Source organism: Mytilus edulis, chromosome 14 (assembly GCF_963676685.1).
Source record: "Mytilus edulis chromosome 14, xbMytEdul2.2, whole genome shotgun sequence".
NCBI classification, from domain to species: Eukaryota; Metazoa; Mollusca; class Bivalvia; order Mytilida; family Mytilidae; genus Mytilus; species Mytilus edulis.
The window spans coordinates 47,788,001-47,803,264 of NC_092357.1; the positions used below are offsets into that span (position 1 = coordinate 47,788,001).

The window sequence follows — 15,264 nt, forward strand, 5'->3', positions numbered from 1 at the left end:
AACGGTCAACCAACTGTTGGTTGCGTCCTTAATATTTTACTGGCTGATTGTAACGTCATCACTGGTTATTCTTCGTGAAAAAATAGCGATTGCTATCTTTAGAAATTGTTTAATTTCTGTTTCACTATCATCACTGGTACATATACATTACTAAATATTCATTAAAGAATTAACTACAAACGCCACGCTGAAGATAATTGAATTTTATAAGACCTGTTTGCACATGTATTTGTTCTGTACATTATAATACTAGATAAGTTAGGAGCATTTGTTTGTTTATAAAAAAACCAAGTTGTAGACGAGTAACATGATTTATAAATTATGTAATTCATAAAATCAGTCGAATTGCAGATTTTTAATAAATAAATATAGACAGAGATGTATAGATTCTACCACTGCATTGAGCATGTTGAGTGTGATAAGATATTTATCTTTAAATCTATTTAATTTTTTTTTATACTTTTATTTCATTTGTTTAAAACCGTAGATTGTAAGCCAGGAGTGCACAATGGTTCTGATTTTATCAGATATCAAATGTCTACAAACACTAGGTCTAATTGGCGTGTCTATTGTTTCTCACTATGATAAATGGTGGGCGTTGTATGCAGCGCTCCATATCTCCCCTGAATGTTTCAGGCTCCTGCAAATATAAAGTACGGTAAGTCAATGCAGAAAAACAATAATTATTATTTAAATGTTAAATACAGACCATGTTTAACAGCAACAGTGAGTTCTGTTTAATAGGAAGTCATATTATTACATAAAACTAATTGCAATATTACTTCTGAATGTTTCAGAACACATCCACAAACTGGCAAGCCTATTATTAATCAAGTCTGTAACATTCAAAGTTGACCTTCGATGAAATTTTTATAGACACTTTTGTCTATTTTAAAGGTATTTGGTTATTCATTATTGGATATAGCGATACGCCAACTTCCTCAGAGTAATTATAAAAATCGTCTCCTTTCCTTAGTTTTTAATGTCGAGTTATTTAACAGGCGTGTTTGTGTGTTACAAAAATTAAATCAAAACCTCATATCTAATTGCTTTGAAGTTTGATGTACATTGAGATGGTCATATCAAAGTACTTTCAATGTATATAAAAGCAATACAAATCATAAACATTTAAGTGACCGATTGCGTTTCGGAAATGCAAAGTCACTTTTTTGGACTTGTTTGGGCTTTCTTATTTGTCAAGACGTTATATACGAGCGAGGAAGTCTGTATCACGTAAGTTACTAGGACAAATGTTGAATGTCTATACTGATATTATTTATTGAATCAAATCGTTAAACTTTCATCATTGGAACAGTTAGTGACACTAAATAAAATGATATTGTTGATACACCCGAACTTATGTGGTGCATATATCTATCACTTACTTCAGGATATCAGCAAATGACCTTTGAAGAGATTTAACCTCGAATGGTATACCATGCTTGTTACATAATGATTTAACAAGAGGCTGAATCTTGTAGAGGTTGTGTCTTGGCATAGTAGGAAACAAACTGAAAGACAAATTGTTGTCAGAGAACTGTACAGTAAAATTTTTAATAAACCGAAAAAACAAATTGTTGTCAGAGAATTGATAGTAAATTTTTAAACAAACCGAAAACAAAATTTTGTCAGAGAACTGTACAGTAAAATTTAAAAAACTGTAAGACAAATTGTCGTCATAGAAATACCAATTTAACAAAAAATCTTTATTCATTTAGAGTATAGTTTTTAGAAAATTGTAGGAATGATATTTAACCTTGTCCTTACAGATTAGTTTTTAAAATTATATCATTTATGGTACATTTACATTTTACCGTAGGCATTTTTAGTTAGATATGTTTGGTATGCTTTACAATAGCTGTGGTCTTTACTTTTACAAGAGTACAAAAAGCCTAGAAATGACTTCAAAGAATGGTACAAATTCTTCAATGCTACGCAGACATCTTTACTCTTCGTAATGTGTTGTTGTGTTGAGGGCATTTCTTGTATTCCTGTATTTCATTTGTTGCTTATGTGCTTTGTCTTTATTCCAATGTGTTTTCCTTATTGGCATGTTGACTGCTGTACCCCTATTTTTGACTTTTTTTTATCTTTTGTGTCTGTTTGTTAAAGTTCACACATTGTTGTCCATTTAATTGAATTGTATGCGAGTGTTATACAATGGAGAGATTTAGCTGGCTATAAAATCAGGTTAAATCTTTGTTATTCTACTTTTTAAACCAAGCAATATTTGTAACTTTTTAGTTATAGAAAACTAAAAAGAGAGATCCAATGACCTGTCATCATCATTAAGTATGTATTATAAACTTTGTATTATCTTTCTTTCTGTCTTATCAATGTATAAACATACCTTTTCTGTTGTAACTTGCTGGTACTCTATTTGAAAGTTTAGGTGACCAGTAACCAGTCATTGAAGAATGTTTTTTCAACATCACAAGTGACAAACAAATGTAGCTTCAGCCATTGTTTGATATCATAATGTTTAATATGCATTGGTATATGATTCGACTGAGATACTTACTGATGCTCTATCTGGAAGTTTAGGTGACCAGTAAACCAGTCATTGAAGAAAGATTTTTCAACGTCACAAGTGGCAAACAAATGTAGCTTCAGCCATGGTTTCTTATCGTCATGTTCAATATTCATTGGTATATGATTCGACTGAGTTACCCAAGTAAACCACATGGAATCCACTACCCTGCATTTGAAAAAAAAACAAAAAAATAAAATTCACCTTATCTGGTATGTCTAATAAATAAAAAAGAGCATCGAGTGTCATTGTGCTATGTTTTTTTTATATTCTTGTGTTTTGTTTTTGCTAATGTGCTTTGTCCATTATCTTTTTGCTTTTATTTGCTGACATATTTGTTTGTTTTTATAGCGATTAAGATTATGAAACAATGTTGCCTGTCGTACCGATATCATTGATAGTTTTACCTATTATGTCTGTTTGTTTTGTTTACACCTAGTTGTCACTATAATGGAATTTTATTCGACTGTCATAAAAGTGCGAGGTTTAGCTAGCTATAAAACCTGGTGTTATCCAACCTTTTTCTACATAAGGAAATGATTGTACAAAGTCAGGAAAATGTGTTGAGCATTTGATTTTGCCAATTGGTAATGGACTTTCCGTTTTGAATTTTCCTTGGAGTTCTGTATTTTTGTTATTTCACTTTTTTTTTATAAACAAACAAGATTATTCATATAATCCTTTAAACAAACATAAACATGTTTTATATACTTCAAATGCCACATGTATGTTTTACTTTAAAACATGTGTACATAGACTTTCGTTTGAACGAAACTCATTATTTAATCAAATTCATCACGCTACACTTTACCGTATTGCTTTCCGTATACATTGACCTTAACCGTGAAACACCTCGTTAGATATTTGGCAATCGCACAGAGCTACCGCGAAGGGAAACCACCCCCTAATGAAAGAAATGGTAAATAATTTGAAAGGAAGATAGTATTAACCGATGCTGCAAAAATCAATACACCAAGTCGTTTTAAAACGTTTTGAATTCCCATGGGAACGAGTGGACAATTGAATTGGTTGATTTTTTATCAAGGTTAAGATCGGTAAACAACAGTAACAAAACTCGAAAGTAAATAAGCAGCCTAAGTTTTTTTATCAACACTCACAATATGAAATTGTCGATTACATTTTGAGGGTGTGGATGGGGGTTTATAGAATAGAGAGAAATGGCACAAAATATATAGAATAGAGAAAAAAGAACAACAAAAAGAATAGAGATAAATGAGGTGCTAAAATATAAAGAATAGAGAAAATGGCCTAAAATTGAAGAAAGAAGAAAATGATCCAGAATCTCCGTCGTAATTGATGTAAAAAAAGTACATAAAATACTTGGTTAATTATTTATGTATGCATTGGTTCAATAATTTCCTTGTTATGCTCGAGATTCTGTTGGTGAATTATCTACCATATGTGATCTGAATGATAAAAACACAATGTTTTTAACATTAGTTAATGTTGAAAATAATGTCTTACCTAAATGCTTCGTAATAGAAAAGTGTCCAACCCCATCCTAGCAGAGGTACAAAAATTAACAAAAATTTCAAGTTGAAGAAAAGCATAACAGCAAGATCCTTCAAAAGATAAAAAAAAAAATAGTCGTGTGTGGTTATTTCTTTTATCCTAAAAAAAGGTTTCTGTCCTTGCGTATAGTTTCTGAGATCTTCCTCTTTTCATCGATTGTGTCATTAAGGAATGAGACTAATATCGGATATGCATTGTGAACACGAAGGGTGTCACATGTAGAGCAGGACATGCTATGCTTTCCACAACACCTGATTTCACATCCCTTTTGTTGGGATAAGTGTTGCTTAATCTTTAGTTTTCTGTGAAATGTTTTTGTTGTTTTTTTCGTCATATTCGTTTGTTCATGATGTTGTCTGTTATATTGGAAATAATGTTTTTTTTACATAATTATTTTTGCATATGTTTTACTCAATAATGAGCCATATTTATGTCTTTGTCAGGCAGTGCTATATCTAAAATTTAAACAAGGTGCCTTCAAACAATAATAAATAAAAGAAATACGCTTTTTTAATATTTTAGAATAATAGTCCAGTCCGATTACTTGTAGTTTTATCAGAAATCGTATCATCTCCAAGAATAATATGATGAAATTAGTTTAAATTTAAAAATAAATATGACCAACTCTGTAGGACTTCTGATGTTATTGTTATGATCAATGCCAATGAGAAAATAATATACCAAGGGTATAAACAACTACATTCAATATTTGGCTGAAATTTGGCTGAAAGTGAAATTATGATTTTTGCGGGTTTTACTGTCGGATGGTATGGGAATAGCAGATGGGATTGTTACGATTGTAATAACTATTTTGTTGAACATTACTAATCTTGTGTGTAGTCTTTTTTTTTTGTAATATTTGCCAGTTAAATGAATTGATCGTGCCTGTAGTACTACTCGTGTGATAGTCCGTGTTATAGAAATATCTGGCAGCTCGCCGTTGCATGGACCATCTCGATTTAAGAAGTTTATTCAACTATGTGAGGGTCCCATACATTACTATACATGAATTCCAAGTTTTTGGTCTAACTAGCGCCAGATATGCCGGAGTCGTAATGTATTTACATGATGTTTTCAAATTTCGTATTAGTAAGCATTAAAAACTTTGTTGCCATTATCTACGATGTTGTCTGTATGTTTGGATCATTTGATCTATATCTCAGTCATACTTACCAACCAAAGTTTCCTGGTAAAGACATGCCTATAAATCGTGAAATGGAAGTATACAGGAAACAGTAACGGCGGACCAACTGTAAATGGTAATATTACAAAATATACTTATATAAACAGTAATGGCGGACCAACTGTAAATGGTAATATTACAAAATATACTAATATAAACAGTGAGCTTACATCCAACTTCTCTAGTCTCTGAGATGGTTTTCTCTTTTGATCTTACCAGTCTCCTAATTTCTCATATGTTTCAATGTTTATATGTATTTTGCATTGTCGTTTGTTTTTGTTCACTTCAATGTTCTATTGTTTCGTTGTTTCCCGCCATTGTTGATGTTTTTCCCTCGGTTTTGGTTTTGGTTAGTGATTCTGATTTGTTTTCCCTTAATCGATTAATTACTTTTGAACAGCGGTATACTACTGTTGCCTTTATTTATATCCATTGATATTTTCTTTAACTGCAGAAAGTTTTGATTTCTTGTTTCTTTTACATTTTTTCTATCAATAGGTGTTGATAAGATATGATTGTTTAACTTGATACGCTTTTTTCAATATAAAATAGAGTTCGATATTTTACAATGTTATTATCGTCCCGGGTATATCACGTGCATGTTTAATGCTTTTGAGATGAGCAACACCAATCAAACCGATCGATGTTCTTAAGAATTTTCAAATGTGTGTACAAATTTTTTGTCAATGAATTGATTCTTCAAATTGACTCTTTTCAATGAATCAACATTGTTAAAGGGAAAACGAATCAAAATCGAGGGAGAGTTACAAAAGAATAAGGTGAATCATATGCAAATAAAAATATGTTTGTCCCGAACAATCGGTTGCGATTTTTCAGAAAACCCTAACTCGTTAATTTACTTCACATTTTTTATAGTCGTTCAAACACAAACTTCGATGTTGATCCTGTTAATTGCTTTGATTTATTGAATGATTGGTAAATTGGTTGGATGATCAATTTATTTATTGATTGATTTATTAATTGGTTGTTGCAACTTCAATATTGAATGGCAACAGTTTCATGCATTGTCAGGATAAGAACGAGTCCTGCAAAAAAGGTCGATTGGGATAAAAACGATTGGGAAAAGGATTACAAGTAGGAAATGATGGTATATTAAGTGAGTGCGAAACGTACAAAATGCCGTCAACAAGTCTCACTAAGAAGATCAATCAAGGTTTAATTGTCAACGCGAGCGCCATCCTTTTCCACCACAGGCGACATAAATATGTTATTTACACATCAACTAATGGTTCTTCGATTGTTTTATTTGTTATTGTTGTAAAACGTTGGTCACATAACAAAAATATGTCTATGAGTTGATAGACAAAAACAGCCAATTAGAATACGTGTTCTATCCAAATTAAATTATATTTTGCTTATACTTACGAACTGGGAAATACTTGTGTTGTAAATCAAATGGGATGGATTTTTCTTTAGATTTAGCAACCTAAAATTAAACATAGATTATCAAAGTATGACAAAATATTTAGTATAGATAGTGATTTCTTGATTTGCTGCCAATCACCAAAATACCAAAACACAACTGAAACGAAGTTGATCGTCTAGCGGTCACTATACAGCATACATCACCAGGAAAATCAAGCGTTGAAGTTTTGTTGATTTATATTGGATTGTTCTCTTTTCAAGGATTTATGATTTTACATGTGGTCGTATATTTTTTCGTTGAGCTACAACGGGAGGTACCAAAAAGACAAACAAAAGTTGAAGAGGAACCAATAATACGACACAAAACCAAATGAATATGACGAGACAAACTATATCTTACAAAACACTGCATACAAAAATAACGGAGTAGCACGAACCCAACCAAAACCGATTTCGTGTGCTCCGGAAGGGTAAACGGAATATTTTAAAATATGGAATTCGTAGGTACTTGTAATACTCAGCTACAAATATGAGATATATCGAAGATTTATAAAATATTGGTATCTTTTGCAAGTATGCCTTCGTTTCTACTAGTTTTTTGTTGTTGTTAATTTTATCGCAGGTGTATGCTAAAGACGCTACTTTACTCCACTTTGAATGTAATCATGGCAAATTTAGATACTAGTACCCTTATACGTATTTTCGTGAGAGGTGGCGTTATTGAAAATTTATGGTAGACTTGACCAAATTCTACAAAATCCCGGAAAAACAGTTCAAAGGAAGTGTCAACGGTCATAAATACCAATGATAGATGTGAAGTGCCCGTCAATGACACAACAAGCCAACAACATAAATGACGAAAAGGCATCTTAACTCTGCCAATTAACAAGTTCCATGACATCACGCTAACAAATTATATTATTAAGTGTTTTGCTTTTGCACATAACAAATGGTTATCCTTTACTTTGGTAATTGAGTGTAGGAAATATGATAAACACACTTACTTCAACTGGCATGACATCTCCTACAACCATAAACGTGTCTAGTCTTACATCCGGGTCTTTTCCCATCTGCAAATCAACGAAAACATTTCAATTTCACAAACATAAACTTATCACAGATACCAGGATTGAAATGTTGTACCCATGGCACGTCTTTCGTCTACAAAAGACTCATAAATTAATAGGATTAAAAAAAGTTAAAAGTCCAAATAAAGTTCGAAGTTGAAGACCATTGAGAAACCAAAATTATGAAAGGCTTTCCAAATACAGCTATTTGATATACTCCTGGAGTAGAAAATCCTAAGTATTTCGAAAATTTCAAGTTTATCTTTCAGCACTTTTAGATAAACTCATCATAGATATCAGGATTGAAATTTTAAATTAGAGTCTATATTTCGTCTACAAAAAACTCATCAGTGACGCTCGATTCAAAAAATGTTAAAAAGGCCAAAAAGTACGAGCATCAAAAGCATTGTGGACCAAAATTTCCTATTTGTTTGCCAGATAAAGCTACAGTTATCTATTCCTGATGTAGAAAAGTCTTAGTATTTCAAAAATTCAAAAATTCAGTTGATTTATAATTATGACATATCAATGATAACTCAGGTCAACACAGAAGTGCTGACTACTGGGCTGGTGATATCCTCGGGGAATTAAAACTCCACCAGCAGTGGCATCTGACCAGTGGCTCTAAATAAACTCATCATGATTACCAGGATGTAGGTAAAATAATGAGCCGGTTTTATCAATTTTTTTAAAGACAGAAAAAATATTACAGTCATTCCTTATTCAAACTTACCTGCACAATTCCGTACAGAAGTATAGAAGACAGAAGTGGAATCCAACCAGTACCAAAATAGTACAGTGTAAGATAGGATAACACTTCTATAACAATTATATGTATCAAATACACAGCAAAATACACATAGCTTGTCTTGAACAATCCCTGTATACTTACCACATTCGGTTTAGCATGGTGTTGAAAGTGCATGTGATTCCACCATAGTGGTGAAACTCCCTGTATGAAAAAGTAGTTCTATCATTTAATAAATAAGAAGAAGAATTTTCAGAATATTAAAGCTACTAGTATGTTATCTAATCCAACTGATGATTTCTATGAATATTAAGTTAAATGTGATATTTAGCTTTTGGTTTTACCATTTGATTAGGAACTTTCCGTTTTGGATTTTCCTCGGAGTTCAGTATTTTTGTGATTTTACTTTTCACATCGATATAAATGGGTGCTATGAATATTACCCAAATCAATCTTAGTTGAAACTGTTAGCACTATTGCATAGCCTATCAATTGTTATTATAATTAATCATGCCTTCACTAAAGATCAAGTTATCATTCGTTTAGGTTTGAGATCGTAGTGTGTGTGTGTTTGTATGTAAAATGTATAAATCATACCTTCATATAGGCGAGTAAAAAATACTCAAAGAAATGGTCTATAGTTGTGTTGTGAAATACAGATAAATGACCAAAGTCATGTGCTAGGAATCCGCTTTGAGCCTAAAAAAAATAATATAACAGCATTAATGTTTTCATTGAGTATAGTTGCATCGAATATTCTCAGAACAAGCAATCACTCACTGAATGAGGCGGAGTTCTCAAAAAGACATGCTATTTCCGACAAAACTGCGGTTACTACTTTTACTTTGGACGATAATAATTTTGAGAGCTTTTTAAAAAATGTAAGAAAAGACACCAAAGGTCAATACAAATTATTACTTTAAGAATGTTTTACGATACAGATAAAAATCGAAAAGACAAAAAAAATGTAAACAGAAAAACCTAGATTGAGCATCAAGATCATCAATAAATACGGAAATTGACTCTCGAATGTGACCTAACAAATAAGATCTAATTCAGGGTTTGTTCTAACATGAGACGCACGACGGGTGCTACATGTGATGCAGGATCTACTTACCCTTCCGAAGCATCTGACATCACCCCAAGTTTAAGGTGGGATTCAAGTTCCTCAGTCTTAATTTTCTTGTTTTGTTTTTGTGTACTATTGTTTGTCGGTTTGTCTGTTTGTCTTTGTTTTTTGGTTTTTTTTATCCGATGCATTGTGAAAGAGAGGCTAAGGATACAAAAGAGACATTCAAATCCATAAGTTGAAAAAAAACTGACTCACTGTCATGACTAAAAAAGAAAATGACAAACAAACAAACAAACAAACAAACAAAGAACACAACATATAAAAAATCAAAGATTGAACAAAACGAGCCTCACTAAAACCTTGGAATGATCGCAGGTGGTCCGGATGTGTTTGCTGATCCTGCTTCACCCGTCGTGTTGTTCATATTAGTAACAACCCGGTAATAAGTCTAATTCGTGAATAATAAGTGAAGTTAACTTGACATTGTTTTTCGTGTTACCGTTCGATGGCTGCAAATTCATTTGCTGATTTGTTTATGAGAACACACTTTTAAGTCAGACATGTGTATATTTCGCACTTAAAAAAATACCTGCTATGCTCTTATGGTTTAATGTTGGGTGTTAAACATCTTCTACATGGTTGCTGAAAGTTCGTTTGTTTGTCAGCTTATAGACAGCATACTTTTGTCATGTTATTTTGGTGTCATAAACGGTTTTTTCATGATTTACTGCTTAAAAATGGAATTTAGAATTGAATTATAAGGAATGATAGTAATATTTTTTTCTGTCTATACGACATAACCTCAAAAATGGGGTGCACAATTTTAAATAAGTCGCTACGTGGTTTTTTTTTTTCAGTGTGCACCACGTGCATGTTTGGTGTTATTTTTTTAAAGACAGAAAAAATATTACAGTCGTTCCTTATACAAACTTACCTGCACTATTCCATACAGAAATATGGAAGACAGAAGTGGAACCCAACCAGTACCAAAATAGTACAGAGTAAGATAGGATAACACTTCTATAACAATTATATGTATCAAATACACAGCAAAATAAACATAGCTTGTCTTGAACAATCCCTGTAAATGGAAACAGAAATCATTTGCATGAAGTTGACTTATTATACATACTGAAATGCACAAATTATATGCAATTAAATTGGACCAAATAATATGACGTCTTGAAAGGCTAATTTTATTTATTCCTACTTCATAATTATTCGGCCTACAATTTAATATGTTCTATTTTTTCTCTCTCATAAATATGCATGAGATCTTTCCAATTACATGTGAGTAAATAATAAGCAACATAAAAAAAAAGCGGTAGCCTCCAGTTCATGAATTATTTCCAAAATATTCCAATATGCTATGTCCACTCTAAGTGAACTCATGACTCATGTACTACACTTACACAAAAAGACATATTAACACCATTGCCCTGATAAAAAAAAATATTTATTCGGATTTATAATGCAATGTCAAATTAGACTTTGTCCCCTTCCTTCCCTATACACAAACATACTTTTTGATTCAGAACTTTAATAACAGATCTTTCGTAGTTTGTTGAGTCCAAGGGAAAACAAAAAGTATAAGTTAAGGGTTTCTCCTTTAGAAAATCGGGAATGTGGGTAGGCATTTTATTTTCCAATGCTTTGATTTTTGGTGTTTTAACGCCACTTTTAAGCACCGCATTTAGGCTATTTTGTGGCGGTCAGTTTTTAGTGGTAGAGGAAGCCGGAGTGTCCGGAGAAAACCACTGACCTTCGATAGGAAAACTGACAATCCTAGTCAATTAAGATTGGAGTCGAGTGCATCCGCACGAGCGGGGTTCGAAATCGCAACCTCAGTGTTGACTGGCTATTTATTTTCCAATGTTATACTTTACCATTTGTTCAGCTGTTGAACGTAAATTCCTAAAATCTTCTTCTATGCTTTTTTCTTGGTTTTGTTCAACGCCACCCAGTTTTAATGGCTTTAGATATTTCTTGACATGGTCTATATCATTATGAAATGCTCGGAATGCGTCCTAAAATGCAAAATATAAAAGATAAACGACTTTAGAATATACGTGTTTACATAAAATTGTATGCGTATTATATACTGAAAAATCTGAGAGAAATCCAATATAATTAAATCGTGAAGTAATTTAAGAGTAAGAGCAATGGTTGGTCTGAGTTGAGTCGGAAACATATGACATTGTGTCCATGTAGGGTAGGTGGCGTGTTATCCAAGAACTGTAACCTTGTGGGCTAGTAGCGCATATAAAGTGCTTCTCAACCTGTGAATCATGTACATAGTATAGATCATATTCATAAATACAAAATATGCACTTCATTTATCAATCTATCTGTTTTGAAATCTTACTTTATAAAATGAAATGAAACAACGGCGTAAATCAAAAGGGCCAGTTATCTGCCTTGAATGTCACAGTACCACTTAAAACATTTGGAGAAACGTTCATCGGAAAAGACTAGCAAAAGAATTTAATTTGCTCATATCACGAGTTAAAAAAAAAAGTGATTAAAATGAGTTGGTTGAAAACGGAAATTTTATCAAAATAATTGCAGACCTGAAGAAAAATTATCAGATACAAAAATGTTTAGTAGCAGGATTTACAAGGCAGGGGAAATTAAGAACAGTAAAGACTAAACTGCAAAAAATACTGAATAAAATGTCAACGTCTTCTAAATTTTTTCACCAGAAAAATGTCCCAAAAGTCAGAAACCATAGCTCAACGTATGGTTTTCAATAATAAACATAACACCATACCGCATGTAGCGAGCTACAAAATTATATAAGCATTTTTGTTTCCTTTTTTCGATTAATTCAGGAATAGTGTAGTTTGTTGATCTTAACAAAAACATCTGAAATTTTCTGTTTATAGTAGAGGATCAGTATAGAAAAAGGATACCGTTGCATCTTGTCCAGCATAATGGCCTATAACACGACTGCCACCGGGGTGTCGTTTGGACCAATCAGTGATGTTATAGACATCCCCCTGAATTACAAGCCATCGATCGTCTTTCTTGTCATGTCTGGAGATTTCGTCCCATGTATAAGTTGTCTTTTCTTCATCCAATTTACCACCTTTTCCCATGTTTAGGCTGAAAAGTTAGATTTGCTATCCCTGTAAAATAAATTGGATGGACAATACTTTTAGGATACTGGTTAATGGCAGAACATAATTGAGATAAAGGGGAAAAATAGTATCAATGAAATATTCTGAAAAACGTTATTTATGTTTCATATCTTATAAGGTCTAATTTCATCTAATACACTGCCTATAAAAGAATATAGAAAACTGTTCATGCCAAAACAAGATTTTTTTTTATACTTGAATCTCAAGAACAACAAATTGGACGTATCTATATTCTTCTAGTAAATGCATTTTCAACTGAAAAACGCTTGATAAATGAAGACTTTGATTTGAATAAAGGCCTTAGAAAAAGCTAATGTGATTTCAATTTCTAACACGCTTCAGGATGTGCATGTGGAGTGCAATCGCTAGAATTCAAATAAAGAGATATGGAATAATTGTCAGACAACTTTCAATAAAGATCAAAGGACAATTATGTAACCAATTACAGTTCACAGTCCGACTTCCAACGATAAGCTATAAAGGTGCTCGGTATGTGTTATAATGTTTAAATTGTTACACTCAACAGCCTGATTAATACTCTAATAATGAACAATAAACCTACACATGTCCATAAAAGCACCAGCAGTGGTATTAAATTCTTCAAAAGGATCAGTATAACAATTTCATATTTCTTTAAGGATTTCTGCTTTATCTCTTTAACATTATGCTACCAGCTGGTTTGTGATACTTACATTTTGGTTAATTTGGTGGTGGTGTTTGGTGCTACATTCACTTTGAGCAAGTATCGGAAAATAGTAACAAAAGTAAAATGGAAAGCAGAACAGATTGAAAGAGCTATTTATACATAACTTTTAAACTCAAATGTTGATTCATTGATTTGTCATAGTTTTAAAGCCACATTCAACATCATTGGAAATCGTGGATAATATTAGTTCAACTTAAAACATAAAGAGTCAAAGATGCAAAACATTTCCTTCTTATTAAACATTGAAAATGAGAATGGAAATGGAAATGGAAATAGGGGTAAGTAAACTTCAAAGATACAACAACACTACCAACAATGACCAAAGAGCAGAAAACAACCGAAGGCTACTAATGGGTTTCAACACAGACTTTTCCTTTTATTACTAAAGTACTGAAGTGTTATATTATAGTTGTATTACCATTACATATATATAAAAAAAACTGTGGATGTTATCAACATTATAGCTAATTTCCTACTGCTTGTAGAGTAAAACTTTGGTTGGCTTGCTTGCTTTGTTTGTATAATTGTTTATTCAAGCTTTGTAATTAAGATTGACATTTCCAAACAATATATATGACATAGTTAAACCTGTATATCATATTTAAATTCAATTGGACATTTTCCCAATAAGGCAATATAATTGTACAATATACAAACATAGCAAGAATGCTAACCTAAAGTCTTCATCTACATGCATTAAGTAATTAGCTGTAAAATATTTTTTCACAATTCATCACAACACTATGATTGACTAAAATACTAACTCACCTTTCCCAATAAGTTAAAATCGATTAAAGTAACTGCATCAATGATCAAATATTTCACTTTATTCGATACGGCTAATGCACCAGCAGTTTTATATTCATAAATATTCATAAATATAACAAAATGATTTTAAAGGTAATACACACATATATACAATGCGCTGAGTCTCCTTATACGTCCACCTTACTGAGGGTGTAGACGGGGTCCTTCATTTCTGTATTCTCTAATAATTACGCCTATTTTTCTCTATACCCTTAATATGTTGATCTATTATTGTCCTTTATATATATATATATATTTTAGCACCCCATCATTTTTTTTTATTTTGTGTCACCCTCCGCTCCCCCCCCCCTTTCCCTTATACACACATTTTTCTCTATATATTTTAATAATTTTTTTATTTTTATTTAGATCTGTATAAAAATAAAAAGATGTGGTATGATTGTCAACGGGACAACTCTCCACAAGAGACATAATAACGTAGAATTGTAAGAATCGACAAATAAGTCTCAGTTTATTCTGTAAACCCGATTCGAACCCACATAATGCAAAGTTACTATAGTTATTTTATCAAAGAGTGGGTTGGATATTTATCGGGCTCTGGGATCGGGTGTTTTTAAGCTTGGGATGTTGGGATTGAAATTTCTTTTAAATTCCGGACCTCGGGATTTCGGAATCATGACCCCTCCGACCCCACCCCCTCATTAAAAGGGCAGTATACAGTGGAAGACAACACAATTTGAAAACAGTAAAACCATGATAATTGATTTACATAATGTTGAAGAAATTTACCTGGTTAATTCAGTCAATAAACATCACTGTTCAACAGTACACCAAGTATGGACAACCAGTTGATGAATATTGTATAACCTTCTCTCGCATAATGCTCCAATGGACCGCAAACTATTTCTATCGTGAATGTATTTATCAGGAGCTTTGCTAGTGTTGGTATATCACGTATATACATTACTGTCTGTATAGGTTTTACAAAAGAGAAAATAATAGCAGGCAAAAATTAAAGTGCAGAATGAATTAAGGTCTAACAAAATAAAGAATAGAGAGAATACAAAAATTCCCCCCAAAAAAAAAGAAATGAGAAAAATAGGGTGCCTGATTATATAGAATTGAGAATAA

At 32.2% G+C, this 15,264-nt stretch overlaps 1 protein-coding gene across 3 annotated transcripts; it reads right to left on the bottom strand.

Annotated features, from left to right (window-relative positions):
• Positions 1-470: 470 nt before the first annotated feature.
• Positions 471-15,054, bottom strand: LOC139502748 (acyl-CoA 6-desaturase-like). Of its 3 annotated transcripts, none has more exons than XM_071292317.1 (13): positions 14,923-15,054; positions 12,432-12,624; positions 11,406-11,546; positions 10,454-10,600; positions 9,045-9,146; positions 8,592-8,651; positions 7,637-7,702; positions 6,633-6,693; positions 5,237-5,313; positions 4,016-4,113; positions 2,522-2,698; positions 1,386-1,511; positions 471-640 (listed from the first exon to the last, which is right to left on the bottom strand). In XM_071292317.1, exons 2-13 carry the CDS (start codon positions 12,615-12,617, stop codon positions 580-582), a joined length of 1,302 nt encoding a protein of 433 aa, XP_071148418.1. In that variant the 5' UTR covers positions 12,618-12,624; positions 14,923-15,054; the 3' UTR covers positions 471-579. The 3 variants fall into 3 exon arrangements, with proteins under 3 accessions (XP_071148418.1, XP_071148415.1, XP_071148417.1); XM_071292314.1 differs by having other exon boundaries at positions 12,432-12,647; positions 14,923-15,042; XM_071292316.1 differs by lacking the exon at positions 14,923-15,054 and adding an exon at positions 14,134-14,224 and having other exon boundaries at positions 12,432-12,647.
• Between the last annotated feature and the right edge of the window lie 210 nt (positions 15,055-15,264).

Excerpts from the sequence above, each read along its gene's own strand:
- LOC139502748 (XM_071292317.1), bottom strand. The coding sequence starts at position 12,617 with ATGGGAAAAGGTGGTAAATTGGATGAAGAAAAGACAACTTATACATGG. Across the intron at positions 8,652-9,044 it reads TTTTACTCGCCTATATGAAG|GGAGTTTCACCACTATGGTG; the intron begins GTATGATTTATA and ends TTTTTCATACAG. Across the intron at positions 7,703-8,591 it reads ACCATGCTAAACCGAATGTG|ATGGGAAAAGACCCGGATGT; the intron begins GTAAGTATACAG and ends GTTGATTTGCAG.